Source organism: Hippichthys cyanospilos, chromosome 6, assembly GCF_059441005.1.
Source record: "Hippichthys cyanospilos isolate Australia breed blue-spotted pipefish chromosome 6, RoL_Hcya_1.0, whole genome shotgun sequence".
In the NCBI taxonomy this organism is placed as follows: domain Eukaryota; kingdom Metazoa; phylum Chordata; class Actinopteri; order Syngnathiformes; family Syngnathidae; genus Hippichthys; species Hippichthys cyanospilos.
The window spans coordinates 3,125,588-3,151,823 of NC_142374.1; the positions used below are offsets into that span (position 1 = coordinate 3,125,588).

The window sequence follows — 26,236 nt, forward strand, 5'->3', positions numbered from 1 at the left end:
ACTGAAAATGGCTTGCCCAAAAACTGACTTTGTTCCAGAGATAAATGAAGATGAGGCACAACTGCTGCTGGTAATTTGAACTCTGACACTGTGAAATAATATCAGCCCTGAATGCACTAGATCAGAGGTTGCGAACTGCTGGTCTGTGGTCCAGTACCATTCCAAGGATCAAGTGGTACCGGGCCACAAGGGCAGCACCCAAAATAACGATGTTTTGGAACTGATTTAGTTTATCCTTTAACAGTTCATTCATTTATGCTTTGTTTGGCTTGATCTTTGTTTTTTGGTGTCACCTCTGGCCACTGTTGATAATGCATTTTGTAGAGAGGAAGGGTGGTGCTGCTGGAGTTGAGAGCAGTCTGTTGGTGACACACATTTGAAATAATATATGCCCAGAATTGGTTTGTTTGTTGATCCAACAACCTTTGACTGTGGCTAACATGATAGCTAATGTTAGTTATCTTCAGCATGTTGTAGTATTGTGCAGCCTTGTATGCGTTTAGCTCATTAACATTTTTATCTATGCCAGGTATTTCCCATTGGTATATTTTAGCATATGCAAAGGTTTTGTGTTGAAAAGTACTCATTTGTGCTCAAAGTACCCATTGTGCTCATTGGGACCCTCAAAGCAGCACATTTTTGCCTCATATTTGTGCCTCAAGACAATCCTGTCTTGTAGGTCTACGACAATTCATTTGAACTTCATGCTTGGTGTTTGTGCTTTGACATGTACGGTCAACTGTGGAACTTTATATAGACAGGGATGTGCCATACCAAATTATGTCCAATTAACTAAAATTACATCTCAAGGATGTGGAAAAAGTATGCACCTAAGTTCAAATTTGAGCTTCACTGCATTTATTTGTTTTCTATATTAAATAAATACAGAATATGTTGGGGAAAAAAATTATTGCCATGATGTGGTATTGTTTGCACAAATTTGAAATAAAAGATAACTTAATACAATTTGGAATGAGGCTGTAAGATGACAAAATTGGGAAAAAGTGAAGCGCTGTGGATACTTTCCCGATGCACTTTATGTAAACCCATGCCTGCCTAAACATTCGTCTCTTCGTTAGTGGCAATACTTGAGAAGCACCCATGTTATGCTCATTATGCCAGGGAAGAGAATAGTGGGCCTTGAGCAATAAAGCAATACATTGCTGCTGCGTCTTCAATCTCCTCTGGTGAATGTATCAGAGTCAATGTATGCTTCAAAACGGTATAACTGAGTGTGTATCTTTGGTTGTGCTACTGAAAATGAACAACAACAAAAAACTGTTGCCTGAATAGTCAGCGAAATCAGCGTTGCTACCCTTGCAACTTCACAACTGCGTGAGATGGGAGCATACATATTAATTTTAGTCCCTAGCAGTCAAATATTTATTTTTAAAACGTTGGTTTGTTTTAATGTCCGTGTACAGTCTTCTGAAGTCTTCTAAAATTCAATGATGTTTGGTGTAGACACTGTTGTTGACACTATTTGTTAATGGAAAAAATTAAGGCCTGAACTTATTGCCCAAATCTGCCCAAATCCAATTCCATCTTGCTTGCCATTTAAACACCAAATTCCCAAAGCCATTCAAATCGGGATACTTTTGCCAAAACACCTGTCATAATCCAGCAAATGAAAAATCAAAATTGTGGTGCATTTTATCTACACTATGAGTTATCTAAAGAACTTTGCCAAGCTGTCATATTCTCTTTATGGAAACATAATATTGCCAATGCGCCGAAGTAACCACATACAGAAAATTTTAATTATTAATTCAAAATCACTTACTTTAACCTCCATGACCCGTCGCCGTGCACTGGCCAATGGCATAACCCAGGTTTGGTGTTTGTTTTTAGAAAACTGATGAGAGATCAACCGAACACATTTTTTGTAAAAGTAACAGAAAACGGCGCTGTACCCTGAGAGAGAGAGAGAGAGAGAAAAAAAAAAAAACAAGCACTTGACAGTTATAAATAGGGCAGAAAGTTGAGTCGGCAGAAACCAAAGCACAGCAGATGAGTCCAGGGCTCAAACATGCTTTGCTATTCCTCAATCTCTAGAAGCCAGGCATTATCCACAGTTCAGAGATTATAGCCTGCAAGGAGTTACACTTTTTTGTCACTGTGCTGAACTCGCCTCTTTGTATTTTATTTACCTTTTAAAATAGTGGGGTCTGCAGCAATTTTGCATCCGTAAGGAGTTAGAAAGTTAAGAGACTTGCTTTGTGGCTCTTTCGAACTGCCCATCCATGTCAGTTTTCCCTTGTCTCTGTATGATGTGTGAAAGGTACCCACACCAAAAGGGTTGCTTAAGTCATCCCATAGGCATAACAGAAGCAGGGTGGGTCTGTATTGAAAGCAATTCTTGTTATGAGAGCTACCACTTTATATTGTACATCTGAGGTAATATCTGTATTTACATTGACCGCAGACTATTCACAAATTTCATGTAAGTGCCTCTAAAGGATGTTAACGCTTTGTGATTAAAAAGTGGCAGTGAACTGAATGGAGCACAAAAGGAACAGTGTTGGGAAATTAGCAACGCTTTCATGACATTTAGTGAATTTTTTTGTTCCATCTGGGAACTGTTTAAAAATAAAAACAACAACAAAAGATCAGTGGCTTTAATTTCCGCTAATAAAGAATCAACACGAGCAGAATCATCAACACAAAAAGTCACACTCCAAACATCATATAAAAATGTTCCTTTTTGGTTAACAGAATGAATTTTATGAATGCCCTTAATTACCCTCTTAATCATTAATCCTTGTCATGTTTTTGTGTTACCAGTAGTTGAATGGGTACATATGCAATCTATATGCATATACAATGGGTTAATATATCAACACATGTATGCTCAATTTATGTCGAACATGGTATTTTTTTAAACAAACTGTGACAATATCCTTGCTTTGCTCACCTAGTCATTGTCTGTACAAATAACACTTTGTTTTGAAAGACAGGTCAGCAGAATGACTTTAACAAATTGTACAGTATATATTTTAGGACACAAAGTTACAATGAAAGGTTGTGTTTTTCAAACCTGGGCCTTCTGTTACATCATATTTATTTCTACTTATATAAATATTTTTATACTATGCTGTAATACTTTCATTAACAGGAATATGACACCAGGGCTTGAGAATCCACACATATACTTTATTTCAGTGGTCCCCAACCTTTTGATCACCACGGACAGTATGTGTGTATTATATGTAATATCAACAGCGGCCAGAGGCGGGGCCAAAAGTTTTCAATGTCGCAGTCTCGCAGTGGCCGAGACCATGCTAAACATTGTGCTGACAATGCTGTGCTATCCTTAGCTTAGCACAGTAACTACGATTCAACAGCTGTCCCAAGTTCTCGCTTCCGCCTTTCTACAAGCCAGGTGAGTGCTCTTGCTTGGCTCCGTTTTGTATTGAAAGGTCAGCTGGCTGTGTTGGATCGCTCCCGGTGACCCCAAAGCGGCTGCCGTGATTCATTCCTGCCCCCTGCGTGAGCCGTTGAATGTTCCCAAAGTTGATTGGGTGTCGCGACACGAAACGCGGAAAAAGTAAAAAAAAATTAACTTCACGCGAAAGGCAAAATTTCGCTTCTCGTGACCGCGCGCGGCCATTCGCATCGCTCTATTCGCATCGCTCTATTCGCGTCCATCGCGTCGCCCGACGTGCATTCGCGCCCAGTCACGCGAACTCCATTGTCTACAATAGAAAACTCTCTGCTTTTTCGCCTCGTTCGCGATCGGTGTGCGCGTACCATTAAATTAAATCATCTCCAAAACATTATTTCGGGTGCAGCCCACGCTGCCCGGTACCAGTTGATCCACGGACCGGGGGTTGGGGACCACTGCTTTACATCACATTTAATATAGGCTAATCAAGCAAAATTTAATTTCTAGAGCGTTTAAAGTAAATCATTTTTCATATTTTGGACATTTAATTCTGTTATTATTGATTTAACAACTGAACCTGTTGTTGTTCACGAGTGAGGGCAGGATGGAACAGGAGATCGCCAGGTCAATCGGTGCAGACTCTGTACCTGTCTGTCGTGGTAGAAAAAAGAGCAGAGCCGAAAGGCAAAGCTCTCGATATACCGGTCAGAAGCCTGATAACAATCCCGATCATTTGAATCAGCTGTGTCAGGGACAGAAATATGGAAAACATGCAGGATAGCGGCCTGTGAGGATGAGTTTGGACACCCCTGGCATAGATTCATGTGTAATAAATAATGACGCCAGTGTTATTTATATATAGCTGCTGTAAATGGTTAAAAAGTTAAAATCATCTGTAAATATTAGTCATTTGATTGATTCTTTTTCTTTGAAGTGCCATAATCAGCCAATTTATTTGGCTGGTTGATTAATCGGTCTAGCACCAATATTTCCTCCAAAATTGATTCTCGCATGTGCAAGTAAAAAATGAATAAAATTTAAAAGAAATTAAAAATTAAGTAACCATTGTTTACCAGTATTTTTTATGGTTTTACTGTTATTGGCAAATGACATTTTTTCCATTCTGCTTAGCAGCAACCAATGTTTATTTTGAAAAAAGCCAGACACATTTGTAACATTAACATTAACCAACAGCATTAGGAACACCCGTTGACATCAAGCGTAAAAAAAGCAGTTTCAAACTCTGTCTAGTGTTTTTTCAACATGGACGTTGGTAACCAACCGCTGTGTAAAGCAGTCTTTCAGTTGCGGTCTTGGACTTTACCAGGCACAAAAAGCGGCGTCTCAAACGACGTACGACGCAATTTAAAACAAGTGCAGATTAACATTGTGTGAGCTCATCCGCTTGCCAGAGTGTGAGGGTGTGGGAGAGAGAGCGTGTGAGAAAGAGAAAGCTTGTTTGTGTGCGTGCATGTGTGTGTGTGGGCGAAATAGTCAATGTAAAATGACAGAATCTACATTAAAGTATAATGTAGATAGTGTGTATGTGTGTGTGTGTGTATGTATATATATATATATATATATATATATATATATATATATATATATATATATATATATATATATATATATATATATATACATTAATCATAATGTAGATAGGTGTGTGTGTGTGTGGGGACCACTGGTTTAATGCAAGGGAACGTCAACTGTCGTACATGTTTATTCAGTGGTGAATTCTGGTGTAAAAAGCTAGATGACTTTCAAGTCAGACTTTAATAAATGCAAATTATTGTTGACTGATAATAGATGAGTTCTAGGTGAGTGTGTCTTTAAGAAATGTGGTTAGGAGCAAACTAGTTTTTCTTGAAGAACCTCTTCAGTTGGAAAGAGGTGTGTATCTTGACACTTGAATGAAAGTGCCTTGTATGGGCTGAACATTAGTGCGTACTTATTTTCCCTAAACAGACTCAGTAGTAATTTTAGGATTGGCACAGTATATTGTGTTTTCTCACACAGTGGTTCTCAACACTTTTTCAGTGATGTACCCGCTGTGAAATATCTTTTCGGCCAAGTACCCCTTAACTAGTGCAAAGAATTTTTGGGTGTCAGAAAAAAAACACTTAAAACATGCCGTCACTTCAGATATCTAACCTTTCAAACTTCCATTTGGCTTGGTCCCAAAAAATAGACCAACCAAAAGTGTCCTCTTTTGGATCATAGAAGAAATCTGTTATTAAGAAATAACCTAATTATTAATAAATATTTTTTCCACAAAAAATAATCAATATAAAGTGTCAGACCTATTATCAAAAAGACATAACCTAATTATTAATAAATGTATTTTCCACAAAAAATAATCAATATAGTGTCAGACTTGTTCTCAAAAAGAAATAATTATTAACAAATATTTGCACACAGAAAAATATTCAACATAAAACTTCCTGTTTAGGGATTACATTAAAGATTTCGGCACAAAAATAAATCGTGAACTTAATTCTTAATAAACATTTTTCTCCCAAAAAATAATCAACAAAGTGCCAGATGTGTTCTCAAAAAGAAATATCTATAAATAAATATCCCCCCCCCCAAAAAAAAATAATCAACATAAAGTGTCAGTCCTATTCTCAAAAGAAATATTTAAATATAAAGATTTGTCCACAAAAAAATGTTCAATTTAAAACATCTCTTATGGGATCATAGTCAAGATGTGTTCACAAAAATAAATAATCTGGAGAATCTGGCTTTTAAAAATAATGAACTTGAACAACGTATTGAACATAAATTTTGTTTTATGAGCTTATATTTTCCTGAAAATATTAATTCAACCATTCTCTTTAAAGAATGTTTGCATATATGTTTGTTTTTTAAAACTCTTGAGTACCCCCTGAAGTTCCTTCAAGTACCCCCAGGGGTACTAGTACCCCCATCTGAGAACCACTGTTCTAACAGATGGCACATTTCCCCACTGTGGCTAGTGAAAAATTCACGACATGACATTTTATGAACATTAAAACAATGCACAATTAACACATATATGGCTTTGCATACCTCAAACACATTAAAAGGCCAACTATGAAGACATATGACAGACAACAAAGGATAGTTGTTCATTGCCGTTTATTCTGTCAGGTCTGTAATAACAAACCAGGGAGTCACGTGTCAGCCCATACATATTTGTTTAGTCACAAGAAGCAAACACAAGCAGAAAAATGTTTGGTTTTGTATTGCAGTTACACAAATACTGTACATGCACGTACAAACGTGTGGTCATCTTTTATCTTTTATCACAGTGGTCAAGTAAGTCTGTCTAAATCTTGCCATTAGTTTTGTGTTTTAGCAAAGCTATGATGATCGCATATGTAAATACTGATATAATTAGTGCACCCATTAGCAGCTGTTCATAAATGAGCCCCATTAATCAACTGGAAAAAAAAGAAAATAACGAAATCACAGTTGTAATGGCAGCATGTTACTGTTCATGTCATTGACTGTGTGCAGATTGTCAGTGTGAGCTGCCATAGTGAATTGTCGCTAATGTTGATGAACATTAGAATGATCTGCAGGGGGCTTGATTTCCCCAAAGCAAGATTACATCACATCCTCCCCTTTCAGTCCTTCATGATCATGTCTTTCTAATTTGGCATGACAGTTTGGAATGATGGGAGCCTTAAAGGATGAACAGAGAAAAAGGAAAACAGCATAATGGTGTTGCTACTGCAGCTTACTTTAACCATTCTGGATAAGATATTGTATTGTACTGTATTGTTATTTATTTTTTAAGTTGTGTTGGTTGCCTACGAGCTTAATGAATTGCATCTATTCTAAAGAGACGTAATAAAACGGCAGATCATGTTCTGCCATGCGTGTTGAGTTTTTTCGACTGTACACATTGTCCATTGATTTAAGCTTATCATTTATGCACCGCTCTGGGTCGAGCTGCTGTCAATGGTTCAATGTTTGATGTTTTTCATACAATTTGTTTAAAAATATTAGTTTGTTCCTTTCAAGTGAACTTTTTATAATTAATATTTTTAAGGTTAAATGTATTTTTTTTTTTTTTTATTGTTGATCTAGGGCTGGTTGGAATGTATGATTTTTACGTTGATCTAGGCCTGAGCGATATTGCCTAAAAATAGAATCTTTCTTTTTTTCTTTTTTTTTTTTTTACACAAAAATTCAATTTCAGATTTTTTTTCCATTGTTCGAAAGAAACCGTAAAATTTATATATATGTATATTTGTTACTTTTCAGCCATACTCAAGATTTCAAAATAAAATATTGCCTCACTTCCTTATATCAAACTGGATCAATTTCCCCTAACAAGTTGCCGTCAAATATTCAGAGACTAAATAATAACGCTTTTTGATGATGGCGTGGATAATGTGGATCTATTTGACGAATTTCAAAATGATTACAATTTTAAAAATGTATTAAATGGTTGACTTGCTTTATTGAAGAGTCATGAATCCATTCACAATTTAACATAAAATAAAATGACATGACAACACAGACATAATTTTTTCATTAAAACCCTAATTATTTTACGTAACCCACTTTGAGAACCACCGAACTAAGGAATACAGTGGACCCCCGGCATACAAAATTAATCCGTATTGGGATCGTAAGGCAAACACGTTATATGGAGGGAAATAGGAAACTATGGTAATTAGCTCATGCGTGCAAAACCCCAGGTAAAAAAATTCAACATTTGAGCTACACGTTAAAAAATGACACACAAAATAGAATAGTCATTACACCTTATATGTACAATACATGTATATAATTTAGTAAATAAATAACATCGTAAATAAAAAATATATAAATGACATTTTATTTACCTTTGGAGTGACGTGACTTGAGCTACTTACGGCCATATTCCCTTGCGAGTGTAGGCTAGCATTCTTAGTATTTCTTAATTATCTCCAGCTTTGTTTCCATACCAATCATCTTCTTATCTCCCTTTAACATCGCTAGCAGTCTTTGAACCCATGGCTAACCAATTTTGAAGTTTGAATTAAGCACTAAAAATGCAAAATAAATACGTTATTGTAAGCACTCACATGCGATCAAGTCTTTAGCGTATCGGCACCTTAGTGACACTGTGACGCTGACGAATAGCAGACCAGCATCTTAGTGATGCCATGATGCAGACCAGCCTCTTAGGGATGCCGTGAATGCTGACCAATAGCAGACCAGCATCTTACAGGGCGATTCCACAGCATCCTCCACGGTTCGCTCTGTTCCGCCACGGTCCGCCGTGGTCGGTCAGCTTTACGCAAGACTTGAAAAATTTCGTTCGCCGCGGTCAGCTGCTTCAATTCCACAGTTCAAAAATCACCAAACAAGAAAAAGAGCACGGTCTACATCCGGATACAAAAGCAAAATTGTGTTCTCCTTTACTGATTGATTCAATGAAGCCAAAAGGGAGTGCTTCTGCTTGTTTCTGCCATTGCCATCCAGACTAAAGGAGCAAACGCTTTCCTCCTGTTAATTGGCACGAATGTGTGTACAAATATATTTTACTGTTTGAGTCGCGATTCAATTAATTCACTTCAAAGTTAAAATGAACGTTGTAGTTTCGTGCTCGCTCATTGTAAATGAAGCATGTGGAACGTATTTAGTATGCATTGTGTTTTCATTCATTCACATTTCTTTTCTGTTTTGAATTAATGTGTTAGCATGTTTGATTGATGTGCGCGCACGAGAGGAGGCAGAATGCTAGACTCTCGCTGAAAAAAAAAAAAAAAAAAGAGAAGATTTGATCACGCGCTGTTTTAACACATCATTCATGGCTTCACAATGAATGGGACCTGTGTAGAGCCGCCTTCGGAGCCCCAAGAAGCCCTTTTTAGGCTTATATGCAATGGTGTTATCCAAGCAAACTTTCCAAAAATGACTGAGTTGATGATCCCCGTGCATGCGTAGTTTGACTTCCCAAGGAATGTTAGGAATGTGTGACGTTGCGCGATGCAGCGGATTAGAAATGCAAGCAGTGGGCACGGGTTTGCGTTCGTCGTTGCGGATGCGGAACGGAGCAGAGCTCGGCGGATGTAGTGGAATCGCCCTTTCAGTGACATATGCAGTGACGCATGTAGTGACGAATGAGCGTGGTGCGACTCGCAGTCATACGCACGCACACCGACTGCGAAGTTTGAATTTTGTAATTGTTGTTGATGCCGTATAGCGGGAAGAATGAAGTGAAGAGGGGACGAAAAAAAACATCTTCTGTTCCACACTTTATGGGTGTTTATGGTGAGAAATTAGCAAGGACATAAAAAAATGTAAAACTGCATATGAATCAAGTTGAAGTGGTCAATTCCCCTGCTAAATGAGGTTTCTTACCCTGATAGAAGATAAAACCAACGAGAATATAGACCTAGACCTTTGTCAAAAAAAAAAGTTAGCTAATGACATTAGCATTATCTTTATTAGCATAGCTAGCTAATGTTAACCACATTGCGAACATATCCAAGTTAGCTAGCGACTAGTCAAAGTTATAACGGCAGCGGCGAATAACCAAAGTTATAACGGCGGCGGCGTTTAGATAACTTACCTTATTGTGCTTTCTGAGATTCGACGGAGAGTTCTTGAAGGCAACCACCCCATGACGTTTTGGCTCCCCCAATGAAAGCGGAGAAATCCGTCAAGTATGTGTCTTATTCGACGCTATCTTCTAGCAAAGGCTACCTACTGCTATCTTCTCTGCTCTCCAGGTTATGTGGCGCTGACAGTTGTTGGACGTCCCTGCGTAATTTTAAATTTAGCGGCAGCTAGGCTAATTGGTCAAACACGGTTTACGTAGTTTGCGCAAAGATGCTGAAAGAAAAGTAACATGGCCTTTATTATGAATTGTTGAAAATAAAACAAAGTAATGAAGCATTTTTTAAAATGTAGCAAGTAAAAAACACAAAAATATTTGTGTTTGTGACAGTAGGGAGTAAAAGTTAAAAGTTGTACTTTTAGCAGTATTTATTTTCTGACAAAGTACAGGCAAAATTTACTTAAGCACAGTAAAGAAGTATTTGTACTTTGTATTTATACAGTGATGGGAAGTAACAAAGTATTTGTACTTACTTCCCATCAATGTTGATAACTGGCAAAAATATGATAGCAAAAAGCATGGTTTGCATCATACAGGATGAACACTCAACAAGGACAACCTCTAACACTGTGGTTTTTAACCTTTTCGGTGGTAATGAATCCCAACAGTTTGGACATATGGAATAATTTTTGTAAATAACTGTTAATGTTTTCTTTTGGGCAGGTCTAATGCTACCCAACATGTCCATGGAAACTGAGGCAAGTCAGATGCTTGAGGCAGCTCTGGAGCAGATGGATGACATAATTGCAGGTATGGAACTAGCTAGTAATAAATATTTTCTTACTGGAAAATGTTATGTCATGTTCCAGATCTTTGCAAAAATAGTTTCATTCTCAAGCAAAGGTTGTTAGTTTGTTCTAGTGATGTTTTTATTAAGAGGTTTTGCAGGCATTCATTCAATCTGAATTTTTTTCAAGGTGTGCTCTTTTGCTCCAATCTTTTTTTTCTTCAACCCTAAGGAGTAGAAGGAATCAAACAATATTTTCTCAAATAATTTATTACATTTATTTAACTCAAATGAAATAAAAATGAAATAAGTTCATTCTGATGAAGACAAGCTTCTCAGTCAAGTCAACTGACAAATGGTTTCGATCCCATCCAGTAAGTTCAACCCCTGTGGGAAATTTTGACCCAACTTGGCTTTTAGATGATTTGATGTGTGATATCAAAGAAAAAGTATACAAAAAAAAACACTAGGAGGCTAAAATATTGCATAGATTATCAAAACATGTTGACTTTCAATATGCCGTCCCTTCTAAATGCTTGCAAACGGGAGATTGAGAGGTAAACCCTGTAGATGTCAAATTTGAGCCCATGTTGGGCTCATTTAACGCCATTCAAAATTGTAAATATTGTCAAATTTGGACATATGGAAAACCTGAAGTTTTATTATGCATTTCCCCGATTTTCACATGAATCCTTTCAATGGAAACTGTGAACAGGATACAATCGAAATTTTTGTGTTGAGACCCCCAAACCACCAGAGAGCACTAGTGTACAACTTATGATTTTGCAAGCCTTTCAATGACTTTGTTGAGTGGCTTAGCCTGTACTCCCATGATGCAAAGTTCTTGCTTTGTATTGTGGGACTTGTAGTTGACAAAAGGCTTCGATCCAAGAACTGTATGTTGCAGGAAAGCTTTTATTTTGCTGCAGGGAAGCATTTTATTTAATGGAAGGCATTACATTTTATCTCTATATTCCTGTCTGTGAAGACTGCAGCTTTGAATAGCTGTTCACGGTTTTTTTTATATTTATATTTGACAATGTTATGACCCTTTCAAAAACAGGTCGCGATAAAATTGTCAGGGTTATCGGCCACTTATCAGCACCTCCACAAGTGAGCGGTTGGTTTGATCATATGTATCCTGCATGCTCGCTCCAGATGTTGCTGGGTAGAAGAGCAGGAGTGGCGTCTGGAAAGGACTTCTAACAGATGTTAATGTCAAAGATTTTGGACTTATTCTATCCAATACTGTTATTTTTGGGTGATATTGGGCACCAATATCAATATTAGACCACAACACCTCTAGGGTATTCTACAATTAATTGTTTATTTCAGTTGCATCACAGTGCTGACTGTTTTCCTTTTGTTTTTCTTGTTCTTTACCACTTACACATTTAGGTTCAAAAGCAGCAACGATGGAACTCACTAATGGCGTGTATGACCTTGATTCTGTCATCAACTCTGGCCCTCTGCAGGTCATTCAGTTAGCAAAACACCTCAAACTTGCTTTGGAGCGCCAGCCTAACCAAGACAAAGAGCACCTCAGATCACAGTTGCCCACAGAAACAGCAGAGGCTCTCAAAGACTGGCTCCAGATTGGAGATGTGAGTACAAAACATAAAATTTGCTGATACTGCCGAAACACTATTAAAATCTCACATACCCCCTGAAGTGCCTTCACACACCCTCAGCGCACTAGGATTTCCATTTGGGAACCACTGAATTAGAAGGTAGCATAGAGATGTAAATTAGAATGTAGCATTGACATGTTTTTTTTTCCAGCATTGCAATAACCCAACTCTGGTGATTGTTACATAGACCAACTTTTTCAGTTGGTTGCATCACATCGAGGTATAGAATGACCGTATTGACTGATGCATAGTCGTTTCAATTTTCATATGACGTAAAGACGATGGCAGACCTGTGTACGTCTACCTCAGAGTTCGGAGGTACGGGTTCAATTGCAGCTTGTGTGTTCGCCCCATGCGTTGGTCTTCTCCAGGCAATTCAGTGTCCTCCTAAGAATATAAGAAAAAACAAAAACATGCATCGTATGTGTATTAGACACATAAAATTGCATTTAGGTGTGATTGTGAGTAGTTATTTGTCTCTGTCTGCCCTGCAATTGGCTGGCAACCAGTTCAAGGTGTCCCCCTTCCACTACCTGAAGACGGCTGGTATAGGCGCCCAGTAAGCTAGTGACCCTAGTGAGGGTAAGCAGCTAAAGAAAATGGATGGATGGCTGTTATTTGCAAAATATTTGACATTAATAACTGCATGCAACAAGTGTTGTGGTTAGCAAAAGGGGTCAATGTAAGATGTAGATTTTCTAGGAATATTTCTATTTCCGTTGTTGATAACCATTTATCCTCACTAGTGTCACTGGCTTTCTGGTGCCTATCCGAGCCGTCTGTTTATAGGAATATTATGTTAAATGCAGCAGGACCAGCTCTTTTAGTGTGATGAGCTCCTCCAATGCAGTGTTTTCCAACCACGGGTATGTGAGCACATTGCAGGGGGTATGTGGGAACTCATTAATGGACAGATTCATGAAGACAAGATAAAATGGCATACTTTGGCTCAGAATGTTTTTGTTGTTCAGTGTTTTAACACCTGTTTAAGGGGAATTGATTTTATAGTGCTCTGTATTGTGGTAAATGTAATCAGAATCATAACAAAGGCAGGTTTATTCTTTATTTTGATTCATTGACAAACCATTAGATTGGAAGACAGAAGCATAGTTATTTCATTAGGGATTGTAAACATAAGTGCCTAGATGGACCTCTTATCATAAAGTAAGAAAGCTAAAAAAAAAAAAAGGAATTAGACTTACATAGCGCTTTTGCTTTTCCATTCTCTAAGCCAGATGTACCCAAGTTCGGTCCTCGAGAGCCCCCATCGAGCCTTTTTTATTTAAGGTATAGTTCCTCAAACACACCAGATTCAAATGTTCAGCCAAGTAGCAAGCTTTGTGAAAGTCTGATAACAAATGTACTGGATGTGGGTTACATCGAAAATAAGCAGGATCGGGGCTCTCGAGGACCGGACTTGGGTACCCCTGCTTTAAGTGCTCTCTGTTATAAGTTCACAATGAAAAAACACCAGGTGGGCACTGTCCTTCAATCCGTCACCGACAGAGGCCCAATTTGCAGATGGTCCAATGAATGACGGGAATGCCCAAAAATAATGGTGAATTGAAAATGGCGGAAGTGTAAAGTTTTACATTTTTAGCAGGTAATAACCAAAGCAGTGTGTTATAGTGTGTCATGTTTCAAACAGTTGCCAAAACAGATATATACATATATATATATATATATATATATATATATATATATATATATACATATATATATATATATATACATATATATATATATATATATATATATATACATATACATATATATATATATATATATATATATATATATACATATATATATATATATATATATATATACATATATATATATATATATATATATATATATACATATATATATATATATATATATATATATATATATATATATATATATATATATATACACACATATATATATATATATACACACACATATATATATATATATATATATATATATATATATATATATATACACACATATATATATATATATATATATATATATATATATATATATATATACACACATATATATATATATATATATATATATATATATATATATACACATATATATATATATATATATATATATATATATATATATATATATATATATATATATATACATATATATACACATATATATACACATATATATATATATATATATATATATATATATATATATATATATACATATATATATATACATATATATACATATATATATTTTTAGATGGTCATTGAGGAATGAAGGCAGTTGGTGTTCACAAGTAAACAGCCATTTTATTCTCTGGATAAATTTGATCTCTCAATGTAGAGTTTTTGCTTGACTTATGTTTTTATTGGTATTTTTACATGCTTTTACCTGATTTAAATGAAATGGACTTAAATGTTTCAAGTCAAGGATCGAGTCACGTGAACTACCTAGTAATCTGTCCTTGAATGCTTTTACAGCCCAAAGTCAGTCAGTTATAGTCTGGTTAAACAGGGTCAGCTGGATGGTCAGAGGGAGGTGAGGAATTTTGCTGCTGTGCCTCAGAAAGGCTATTTAAGTTATTATTAACTCTTTCAGTGCCAATCATTATCTGAAAAGGCAACCCCTAGAGTACCAGCCGATTTCAAGCATTTTGACGCATCTTTCAAGGCCAACAGACTATTGTATGACTATGTAGACATTACTGTAGACACATTAACAGTTTGCGTATGTATAAAACTACATAATCACAGTGCTCGATTGGCATATAATTAAGAGGAACGCTGGCCGCGATTGCCATCTATCCATTCATTTAAAAAAAAAGTATTTTACATGACAACAATTATCATCCATGGCACTGAAAGAGTTAATGCATGCTTTTGTTAACTATTAACGTGTTTTTTTTAATGTATTATTTGGGTTGAGTGATTCACAAATTTGCCTCACAGTTCTGAATATGGGGCTTCAATCCTGGACTTGTCCTTTTCTACATTACGTATTTTTCATTAGAGCGGTGGGAGTTTACATGTATTTTTTTATTATTATTTCTTAGTATTTAGAAATTAGTACTTGTACTACTTGTATTACATACATGTACAACATATCAAAATGAGTCTGTTAACTCTTAAGTATGACATCGATGCAGTTTGAGGAGAGGTGCTGTTCAAAATCTGACTACATCATGGTTACTACATGCACACTCAATTTAAGAAAAAAATGGCTAACTGCAACTACGCACAGTGCCTAAAACTTTGCAGCAGCTGCCAGTTTCAGAGGATCTTAGAAAATGCTTCAATTTGTTCACAGAGTAACTCTTGAGCATTTTAGTATCAGGCCCGTACTGTGTTTGGGCATAGTTTGTTTTGGATGGCTTCCTAAACATACATTTTTAAACACTACAAATACAATACATACACAAAAACATTTGTTGCCCCACTTCCTCAGTGTCCACCATCGCTTCCAAGTCCACTAAATTTGACTGGAGAGAACAACATGAATAAATACATTTGTCAAAACAATGCCCTCATACTGTGAAGTGTCTCATCAGCAAAATCTCTTTTTTCATATAAAATAAAGGAGCAAATTGGAGTAAAACATATGTACAAATTGAGTATATGTTTTTTTTTATATTAATGATAAAAAAGGACTGTATAAAAGTGTCTAATAAAAATTGCTCATTTCCATACTAATTCATCTCACAAATCTGATGAAATGATATAAAAATGAAACCAAAAGGGGACTTTTCACAAGAATGCATCAGTTGTTTTCTTCAAACATTTTTCTGCTGCAATTGTAAATACTATTGAAGAGCGATTGTGTAAAAGAGGCTCAAAGAGCTGGACTATTACTGACTTCCTGTCCCCAAGTCCATTTTCTCACTCCTGGTTTTCTTCTGTGGCCTCTCATATTAGGCTGTACTCGTTTTTAACAAGAAATATTCCCGTTTTTCAATTCTTTTGAATTTGGGGTTTCATCAACCGTCATTTGTTTTTCCAACATGACTGCTCTAGTCTTGTGTTGTCCTGCAGAGGCTGCTGTTTTCTAGATAGAAAGCGGTTTGACAGGATGTTTCAGATACTTAAGATAACTGCAAGGGAAAGTGGATGTTGGAGCCAGTTTAGCAGCTTTTATATACCTACAGTGTTCCTGTCATGATCTTTTATTAGGACCTTTTTTTTAATTATTACATTTGTTTTATGTTCGATACCTATCAGGTCTTTCAGCCTGTTATGTCTAGTCCAAGGGTTCTTTATTGTGTCCGTTTTTTTAAGGTTTTCACACACACACATGCTCAAACACACACGCACACACGCACACCCACGCACACACACACACACACACACTCTTCCATTATGGTGACTTTTAATTTGAGCAACTCACTTGGAAAAAAGACGTAAAGTAAGGTATAGGTCATGTTCATTTGCTTTACTGATGGATTGCCCTCTGGTGGCTAGTAAAAACAAACAAACAACAACAAAAACTGTGTATAAGCCGCTTTAGACTATAAACTGCAAAACTCAAATTATGACCAAAAACAAAAAGTGGCTTATACTTCTAAATGTATGGTAGTTTGGGTCTTTGTTTGTTTGTTTGTTGTTATTTTTTGAAATCACAAAAACTTTCAACCGTAGTGTTGACTTTTTATATCAAAAATTGTATTTGTTTGGTACTCCCTCAAATATAAAGCATGGGTTCGTGAGGTAGGGGTTTTGGCAGCAGTGCTTGGCTGTAAAGTTTATTATACTAGCCGGGTAGATAATCAAGAAACTAATGTACAAGTATGATCGTTCCTCTTTCTATGTGAAACTGCACTTGTACTCAAGGTATGCACATGCACCTTTTCCAAATTCCACTTTCTACCTAACCTAGTGGAACAGGAGCAAAGATGTTTGGACTGTACCATTAGTCGGTAGCCTGGGGCTTCTGTCCACTGGATACTCCACAGTTAAGCAAAAACACTTCTAAACACAGGAAGTGTACTTGCAGTAATTTGCTACAGCCACTTCCTTTAATTGCTCAGAGCCACACAGGCAGAAGCCTGTGATAAAATGCACAGACCTATGCAAAACCTGGGTTTCAACTATACTATAATGCTTATTATATTCACAATATCACTCAACAAAGCACAAACAGTTGTCAAGTAAGAACTGGGAAAATGAGTGTAGTGTCATTTCCCTGTTTGTTTTTTTTATCTGTTTGTTAAAAGACTATGTTTTGCATAAACTGTTACCATTATTACCAATTTTGCTGTGTATGAGTTTTAATAGATTTTCTTATAATCCGGCTCAATAGTAGCTCACCAACTATTTACTAGTTTGTTATGCCAAATGAACGTCTGTGCTCATTAAAACAACGCTACCGAGGCTTAATATTATGTACAAGATATATAAAGAAGAAATGTTCATTGTTCATTGAGAAGCGAAAGGGAAATTGGCGACATCGCGGAACTGATTGATTTGGTCGATTCACTTCAATAATTCACAAGTGATTCAATCAATTTTCTTACATGGCATTATTTGTACTTATACTCTGTTTTGTTGATTATATTTTGTTTTATTTTCATTTTTTTGGTTTTCTAGTTTGCCATCACATCAAAACTGAATGGAAAAAGTTAAAACAGCACCCTGTATATTTACTTGGGATATTGACTTTTCATGTCTATATAGCACTGCTTAATTTTTCTTTTCTTTTGCCTATAAAATCTAAATATGTACAGGGTTGGTTACTTTACTATACTCTGTACTGTATGCCACCACAACACATTATATATACTATACAACACAAAACAAATATCTGTCATTGGCGCCTGTAATCTAAAATCAAGGTTTTGAAGCAAAATGCTCTGTGGTGTACTCGTCAACGATTATATCACTTGAACTATAGCAACTTCATTTAACACACAATCCCAATTTTGTTAAGAATGTTGGCTTGGATGTTAAGGAAAAAAAAACAAAGCAACATGTTTTTCTACATACGATCTTTTATAGGTTGATTTTTTTAGTGCAGTTCTCCTCCCTTGTTGATGTCATGAGAACTGAGTTATTGAGACTGAAGGGAGTTTCCATCGGACACGCGGTGAATGGAAACCAAATTATGTTGTTATGCCGAGACAAATCTTTGAGCGCTAAAGAGTGAAATGTTTATTTCATCCTCATTTATGTGACACTGACGGAACATGTATAGAGGATACATGTATGTGGGCATTCGTTTGTGTGAGAGACTTGAAATTAAGCCAAGATGGACCCAAACAGATGACAAAACAGGCAAACATTTCTGACCACCCCCTCTGTCTTTCTGGGCTTGGCCATTTGGCTGGAGGACAGACAACTGCAGCAGGGGGAGAAGGGAGCTGAGAAAATACAGCATGAAAGCAAAGAAAGAGTATTTGTTGATAAAAGAGATAAAAACGAACACAAGCAGCAGATAAAAGGGAGCAGAATGTGTAAGGAAAGCGAGCACCAGTAGCAAGAGGCGAAACGCTGGGAGGGAGTTTTCTGCTCAGACAGCAGAGATCGTAAAAACAAAAAATACAGCTGTGAACATTGAAGTCACGCGTTTTCACACTTGACAGCAAACTCAAGACTTACTTGATGTGAGCTTGGTCTAAATACACAGAGGGAGGGGGCGAGAGAAGCACACACACACACACACACACAGCATCACATTCTGACCAGTTGAGATCAAATTCTCAAGGAAATAGACAAGGCAGAAATGGGCTGGGAGCATGGAGAGTCCAATTGATGTCTACAAGCACTTCTCGTGGCTCAAAAAGGTACGTGCTTAAGTTTGTCATTTCAATGTGATTGAAATGTTCTGTTCTTTCATTCGGTTCTTCCATTTCCTAATTCACATAATGCTGAATCAGTACATTTACAAGACACAGATGGGGAAAAATATGTTGACAGGCAAAATATTTCTCCAGCAGAAGGAAACACATTTTCAAGCTTTGATACTCTGTAACGTTCAGTCAACTAGATTTTTTTGGAGGTAACTCTCTGTTGCTTGCGGAATTTTCAAGGCATTTCCAAGGATGCCTCGCCAGGGCCGCGCTATAAGGTTACACAATTTAACAATCAGCTGACTCCTGTTGACAAGCAATGTCTGTTTAACCCCTGGGGAAGATTTTTACCCAACTCAGGCTTTTGGATGTTGTTGATGTCTGATATAAAAAAAAAAAACATACTAAAAGAAAAACACTAGGAGGTAAAAATATTGCATTTACTTGTCAAAACACGACGACTTTCTTTGTGCCGCTGCCATCCCTTCTAGATGCTTGCAAGCGGGAGGTCAAGAGGTACACCCAATACGTGTCAAATTTAGCTCAATTTGGCTCAGTTACCGCCATTCAAAATGGGAAATATTGTCCATTTTGGACTAATTGAAAACTTGCTGATTTATTGTGCATTTCCCCCGATTATTTAGTATTAATCCTTTCAACGGCAACTCACTAACGGGGCGCAATAGAAAAATGTGTGTTGACACCCCAAAACCATCAGATGGCGCGAGCGGCCAACTTTTGCAAGCCTTTCAATGACTTCAATGATTGGCTTAGCCTGGCCTCCCATAGTGCAAAAGTCTTTAAAGGTCATTAATACTCTATGACATAATAAATATTCCTATTTCAATTTTATAAATAATAGTTGCTGTTAAGTTCCACCCTAATTTTACTCTGAAGGGACACGCGGGGACAACTCGAGTCCACTTTTCCAACTTTTAATTTCAATTTACAAATTTGTTGGCGTCACATGGATGATCATTAGGTTGATAACCTTTAAAGCACAAGAAGCAAACACATTTCAAATTTCAGTTTTTAGGAATATAATCAAAAAATTGCCCATTTTTTGTTAAACAAATTCAATCAATCATTAAATCAAAGAATAACTGTCATTCATAGGAAATGCCCGCGTCAAACAAATCAAATATTTCAAGATAACAAATCTAAGTCAGTCGCCTAAAGCTTTTAACAAACTTTTAAACCTACCAAAATCAGAGTTCAGTATAATGCTGATTCAACAAAAGAAAGCAGCGCAGGAATTATCTTCTCTAAATTAAGCAACATAAACCCGAAGCTTGCGTGTACCTGCTGATTGCGCCACCTTTCCAGCCCAGGTGCTCTAATGAGCAGCCATTTTGCTGGGGGATTCTGGGAGATGTAGTCTTTGCTGGGAGATGTAGTCTTTGAGGAGGATTCGGGGAGATGTAGTCTTTGCTGGATGATTGTGGGGGATGCAGTCTTTGTGGTAGTGAGAACATTTGACCTCCATAATCAAAATCCTTGTACAGTAGCATGACACACATTTATTTTCATTTATTCGCAATACTAGCACATCGCCATCTGATGTCGAGCTTTTGGATACATTTTGCATCAGACTGATTTTGTCATTTGAAATTCCTTCACGTTTTAGTGTGTTCATGGTGATCTTAGAACTGATGCACTGGTAAGCACAACATTGATGATGATTGATGGTAAATGCATTTGACGGAAGTGGACAAGCACATATTCAAAAAGAAGGAAAAATACGACTGTAATTGACTCTGATTTCATATATGTTTGAAGTCCTTATGATGTACAATTTGAAAAATACTGTAATAAATTCGGTGAGATTTCAAGGGTCTGGTTTTGAAAAGTTGACATCATGAGGTTTCAGCTCATCTAAACTTCAGTTCTTTTTTTGTCTAGGCTATTTATGGCTTTGTAGCCACACATGGACATCTACTTTTCATGGTTTTTCCCTCCTGTGGCCACCATTGCTTTTTGCACTTGATTGTTTTGTTGAACAAGTTTGTATTTTTTTTTAGCTAAAAGCATTTTTGAACTTTTAACAATATTACAATGCTGATTGCTAATCCCAAACACCCCTAAAGTGTTATTTTTCTTCATTGATGCATTTCTAGACATTCCATGCTTATTCTGTGCTCTCACACCAGCAAGTTTCGTTTCTGGTTCCAGAGTTGAGGGATTTTGCATTGAGTCGGCCAATTAAACGACAACTTTTCATTTATTACAATGTTTTACTGTGGAAAATGTGGACGCCTGTGTCTGGAAGCACACAGGCAGACATTCATTGTCAGTCATACGCGGGTGGAACTGTCTTTATGAATACTGCATTCCCACAGTGATCAATTTAGGTTCAAGATGACGGCTGGATGGATATTTCGTAGCTGACTGCATTAAACAATATCATAAAGGGGTGTGGTAGCCACACGATCAGAAGCACGGCAACGAGTCTTTTTACTTCCTGGTTAGAAATGTCAGTGCAATAAAACGCATACTTAATTGGAAATTAAATCTCCAAAGAGCCAAATGTAATTTATTTGCATACATTTAACTGTGGGAAGTTTAAAAAATACAGCGACCAAGGGCCTTTGAATACCATTTAATAGAAATGCCTCATTTTAAAAAAAATTTTTTTTATTATCTTATTTTGAATGCAATAAAAATGTGTGACTAACAGTGTCTAAATTATATTTTAGGATCATCAATCTGGAAATAGGAAATAGTGGAAATAGTGTAACAGGTAAAGTAAGAAATTGTGCACCACAGTCTACATAACTGTGTAGCCACAGTAGTATGATGAACAGCCATTGTCTTGCAGGGTCTTGCATGTTGTATTTTTCAGCATTCTTCAGCACTAGTGTCATGCATTGTCCCACCCTCAATAAAATGTGTTGCATGTACATTGCACAGCTTCCTTGGAAGACTGACAAGTAATTCAACAGATTGCCTATCCCAAGTGGATGTTGGGGTGGAATGAGATTTAGATTAGCGGGGTACATTCTAAACATGAAACCTTCCTCAAAAATTGCTCTTTAGTGTTCCATGTATTATTTGAGTCTAACTTGAGTTGTAAAATAAATTGTATAGGCATTGTTGAGAAAGGGATAACAAATACCTATTGAGGAAAGTCTTCACACTCTTCACCCACACCATACTTGCCACCCTGTGTATTTACTGTATCAGTGACTTAAACACTTCCAAATGGTCACCGGAAGGTTGCTTTTTCTGAGTCTATTCTTGGAAGTCATAAGTGGTTTTCAGACCAAAAGCTCAAAACATATGGCGTTATATTTGTGCCACAATTACGAGCGTGCGAAAAAAAATTTGAGCGGAGGAAATTAAACTGAGCGAGCGAAAACAGATTTTGAGAGCAAGAAAAAAACTATTGAGCGCGTAATGATAAGAGTTTGAGCGTGCGCCGATGGAGTTTGAACGCAGAAAAAAAAATTGCTCGCTCAAAATTCCTTTTTGCTCACTCGGGATAGCCCGCTCTCGCTCGCGATACTCCTCCTTCCCTCAACATCACGTTTGCTCAATATTGAGTTCTCGCTCGCTCGAGTCGTCCTCTGCGCTTGCTCAGTTCTGCTCACGCGTTACGTTTGTGCCACAGAACCAGCCAATCAGAGCTTGTAAAAGCACTTTGATTGACAGCTTGGTATCCAATTGTGGCAGAAATATAACGCCATAAAAACACATGACAGAAATACATTTCATACATCATTATGATTCCGGGAAGACAACATATAGCCAAAGTGTGTCAGAGCGGTGAAAGCATTTTATCCTTAATGTTCAGAGGGCTAATGAAAGACTGCTAGCACTGTGTAGTATGTGAGGGATTGTACCATCCACTGAGCACGGAAAAGCACAGCTAGGCACAGCGCATCTCCTCCCTGTACTGCGGGATCCCGATCCAGTCCGTAGCATGACGCCATTATGACAGTGTCGCTGACCAATAGCAGACCAGTATCTTAGGGAGTTGTGACGCAGACCAATAGCAGACCAGCATCTGAGTGACGCGTTGCAGTGCAGGCAGTTTGACGGGACCAGAAAATAAGAGCAATTACCTAAAAACGGCTGAAGACAGATACAAAACAACACAAATACAGCCAACCCCTAGGTTCATGACAGTTGTTTTTCTCATAAAGCAGGAAAAATACCATAAAGTGGCAACGAAAAAACATCCCAAATCACGTCATGAAGCTGAAAAAAACGTAAGGCGTCACTGTCAAAATGGCGGTATATTAAGGACTGGATCGATGGATAGATATGTAGCACTTACAATACTATATTGACACCAATTTTTAATATGTATATACAATTTTAATATTTTTACCTGGGGTTTTACACGCATTAGTTATTAACATTGGTTTGGATTGACTGCCATACGGCAAATTCGCGTTACAATCCGCGGTTAGGATCGTAACGTGAATTCACCGTATGGTGGGCAATTTAACTAATGCGTGTAAAACCATTAAAATGGTATGTACATATTAAAAATTGGTGTCAAAATAGTATTGCAAGTGCTACGTATATATAACATACATGTACACAAATAACATCATAAATGAAAAATATATTGATGTATTTACCTTTAAGTGGCATGGAAAGCTCTCTTTCCTTTTCAATCTCTCTCAACAGCTCGTATGCTCAAAAGTCATCTTCCCCAAAATAGAAAAAAATAAAAAGTGATGTTCTCACCTGATTGGCCAAGTAATCTGTCAGTAAGTTCAAGGGGCACGCCTGTGTGGCAATCGACCAATGAGGGAAGGAATTGTAACCCACTCCCGCTCAGAACTTAAAATCCACTGTGGTAAAGCGAGACTGACGTGAGGGGAAAAAAATAAAAGATTAGACTTGACCATGGATTGGCCCTGTTGTGCTTCCTCCTTTCCCTTCTCAAGTTTACAGATTGCACAGCTCGAAAAATATACAGTGAGCCCCCGGTTTACGAACTCCCTGTTTTACGAACTTTTTATCTTACGAACGTGGACCGCGGCATTTTTTGTCCTCCTCTTACGCACAAACCTTTCGTCTTACTAACAATCTAACATGCCGGTCAGTGTGTCCTGACTATTTTTTTCGCTTTGCTGCGTCAACAAATTAACTATTCTCGCATGACATGGAAACGCGGATATGCTATTGGTCTTATAAGGTCACAGTCACGGTCTCAGTCACAAAGATGCCGATATGCTATTGGTCGATTAAGGTCACAGTTCCGGTCTCAGTCACGGAGATGCCGATATGCTATTGGCTGGCGTCACGTCAATCACAGAAATGCCGATATGCTATTGGCCGAACGCCTTTATCTAGCTTGATGGCACAGCTGGTCAGTGTGTTGTGAAGACTTTGCAAACTTTATCTGTTAAACATGGCTTCTAAAATTGCTAGTGGCGTTAAAGGAAGAAGTAAGAGGATGATGACAATAGAAACGAAGCAGGAGATAATATAAAAAACAAAGGAGGCGCACGCATAGTTAACCTTGCTCGTGAGTATTGCCGGAACCGCTCGGCAATTTTCTAAGGGCAAGAATTTCCTTGCCAGGGGACGGACCTCGGTCAACAACAAAACGGAGAGGCTTCCTTTATTATGGATTAAAGAGAAGGAAATCGCCGGTGATTGGTTCTCCTTTGAGAAAAGTTCTAGTTTAAGAAAATAAATAAATAAATTCTGCGGGTTTGTCCCTGCTCCCCTCCGCCTCCACCCAGCTCAAGTCACGTCGCCCCAAAGGTAAATGTCATTTTTCCTTTGTATATTTATGTTATTTAACTGTACAGTAGATTATGTTACTAATTTTGAATATGTGTATAAAGTCGTGATGTTTTTACCCAAGGTTTTTGCACGCGTTGCACGCATTCACTCATTAACATAGTTTTGGATTTCCCCTCATACGAGCAATTTGAGTTACGAGCAATGCCGCTGAACGGATTAAGTTCGTAACAAGGGGGCCCACTGTATATGAATATATTAGTATCAAGCTAACAGAGCTGCAAACAAAGAAAAAGCTTATTAGGCTCCATTCTTATGCAGTGTGTAGCAGCTTCTTTAGTTCATCATCCTGCTTGTCTTTACCTATTTAGTGACAGGAGGGGGAGTGCAAATTTCCCGCCCCGCCTCATGTCATCAGTCCAATTTCAATAAATTACCGCTTCCGCTGTCCCTCGGTATGAACGCAAACTTACGGGCTGTTGATAAGGAACTTTGGACCCTGAACCTCCGCGACGAGGAACTCAAGAGTTCATTGAGTGTTTGGTGTGAAAGGGGCAATTGATTCCGCGCAGGGTAAACAAAGATCCTAGTCGGAAGTACTCAGATAGACCTTGGCAGAACCCTTCTAGACTTTCTTGACCCCACTTACCTTATGCAGAATGTGAGTCTGTTGCCTGACTAAGTGTTTTTTCAACACATTTATCTGGAATGGAGATGAAATTCTTTGGAAAAGACCAAATACCATCATCAAAGGTCAAATAGTATGTGACTAAATCATTAAGTGACTCACCAAAAGTGGAAGATTGATTTTCCCCCAAAATGTTTTTGGGCTGCTCCTATTTTTATTTCAACACTTTGACCTGTTCTGCTAAAACGACATTCTCTTTTGGCATACTTAAACCACACTTGTAGCTGCACTCTCAAGTGCGTATGCTCAACAGACAGGAGGACAATTATGTCTGTTCATTTTAAATTGCAAGATGCATACTGACTTGATGCTTGCATGACAGGTTTTTGAGGCTTTTTTGTAACAGTCCATCAAATTGAATTGGTAGAATTTATTTTATAATGTACAACAATCCCTGTGTGGTCACATTGAGATGCTATTTCTAAATTAATCATATGATGTTTCATAACTCAGTGCCTTGTGTTTTGTGAACGTGATTTTTTTTTTTTTTGTGAGTAGCGCCTTTCAGCATGTCCTAAGAAGCATCTTGGATTCTAGACATACTGGAGCCTTTGACATTAAAAGAAATCATGCATCTTGTGACTCTGCTGTTTCCAAATTACCTTTGCAATAGTACAGTCTTTCTCCCAAATATAAAACACTAACAAACCAGGCACACTACAACGAATTCCAAACTCTACTTATTTTAATCCCCATTGGCACATTTTAAACTCTGGAAAC

At 37.4% G+C, this 26,236-nt stretch overlaps 1 protein-coding gene across 1 annotated transcript in view; it reads left to right on the top strand.

Annotated features, from left to right (window-relative positions):
• Positions 1-6,666: 6,666 nt before the first annotated feature.
• Positions 6,667-26,236, top strand: part of LOC148421872 (liprin-beta-2-like) — a 69,649-nt gene continuing 50,079 nt past the window's right edge. Inside the window, 3 exon segments of the mRNA XM_088416407.1 lie at positions 6,667-6,685; positions 10,653-10,739; positions 12,115-12,320. Coding sequence (XP_088272533.1) covers positions 10,658-10,739; positions 12,115-12,320 — 288 coding nt within the window. The 5' untranslated portion in view covers positions 6,667-6,685; positions 10,653-10,657.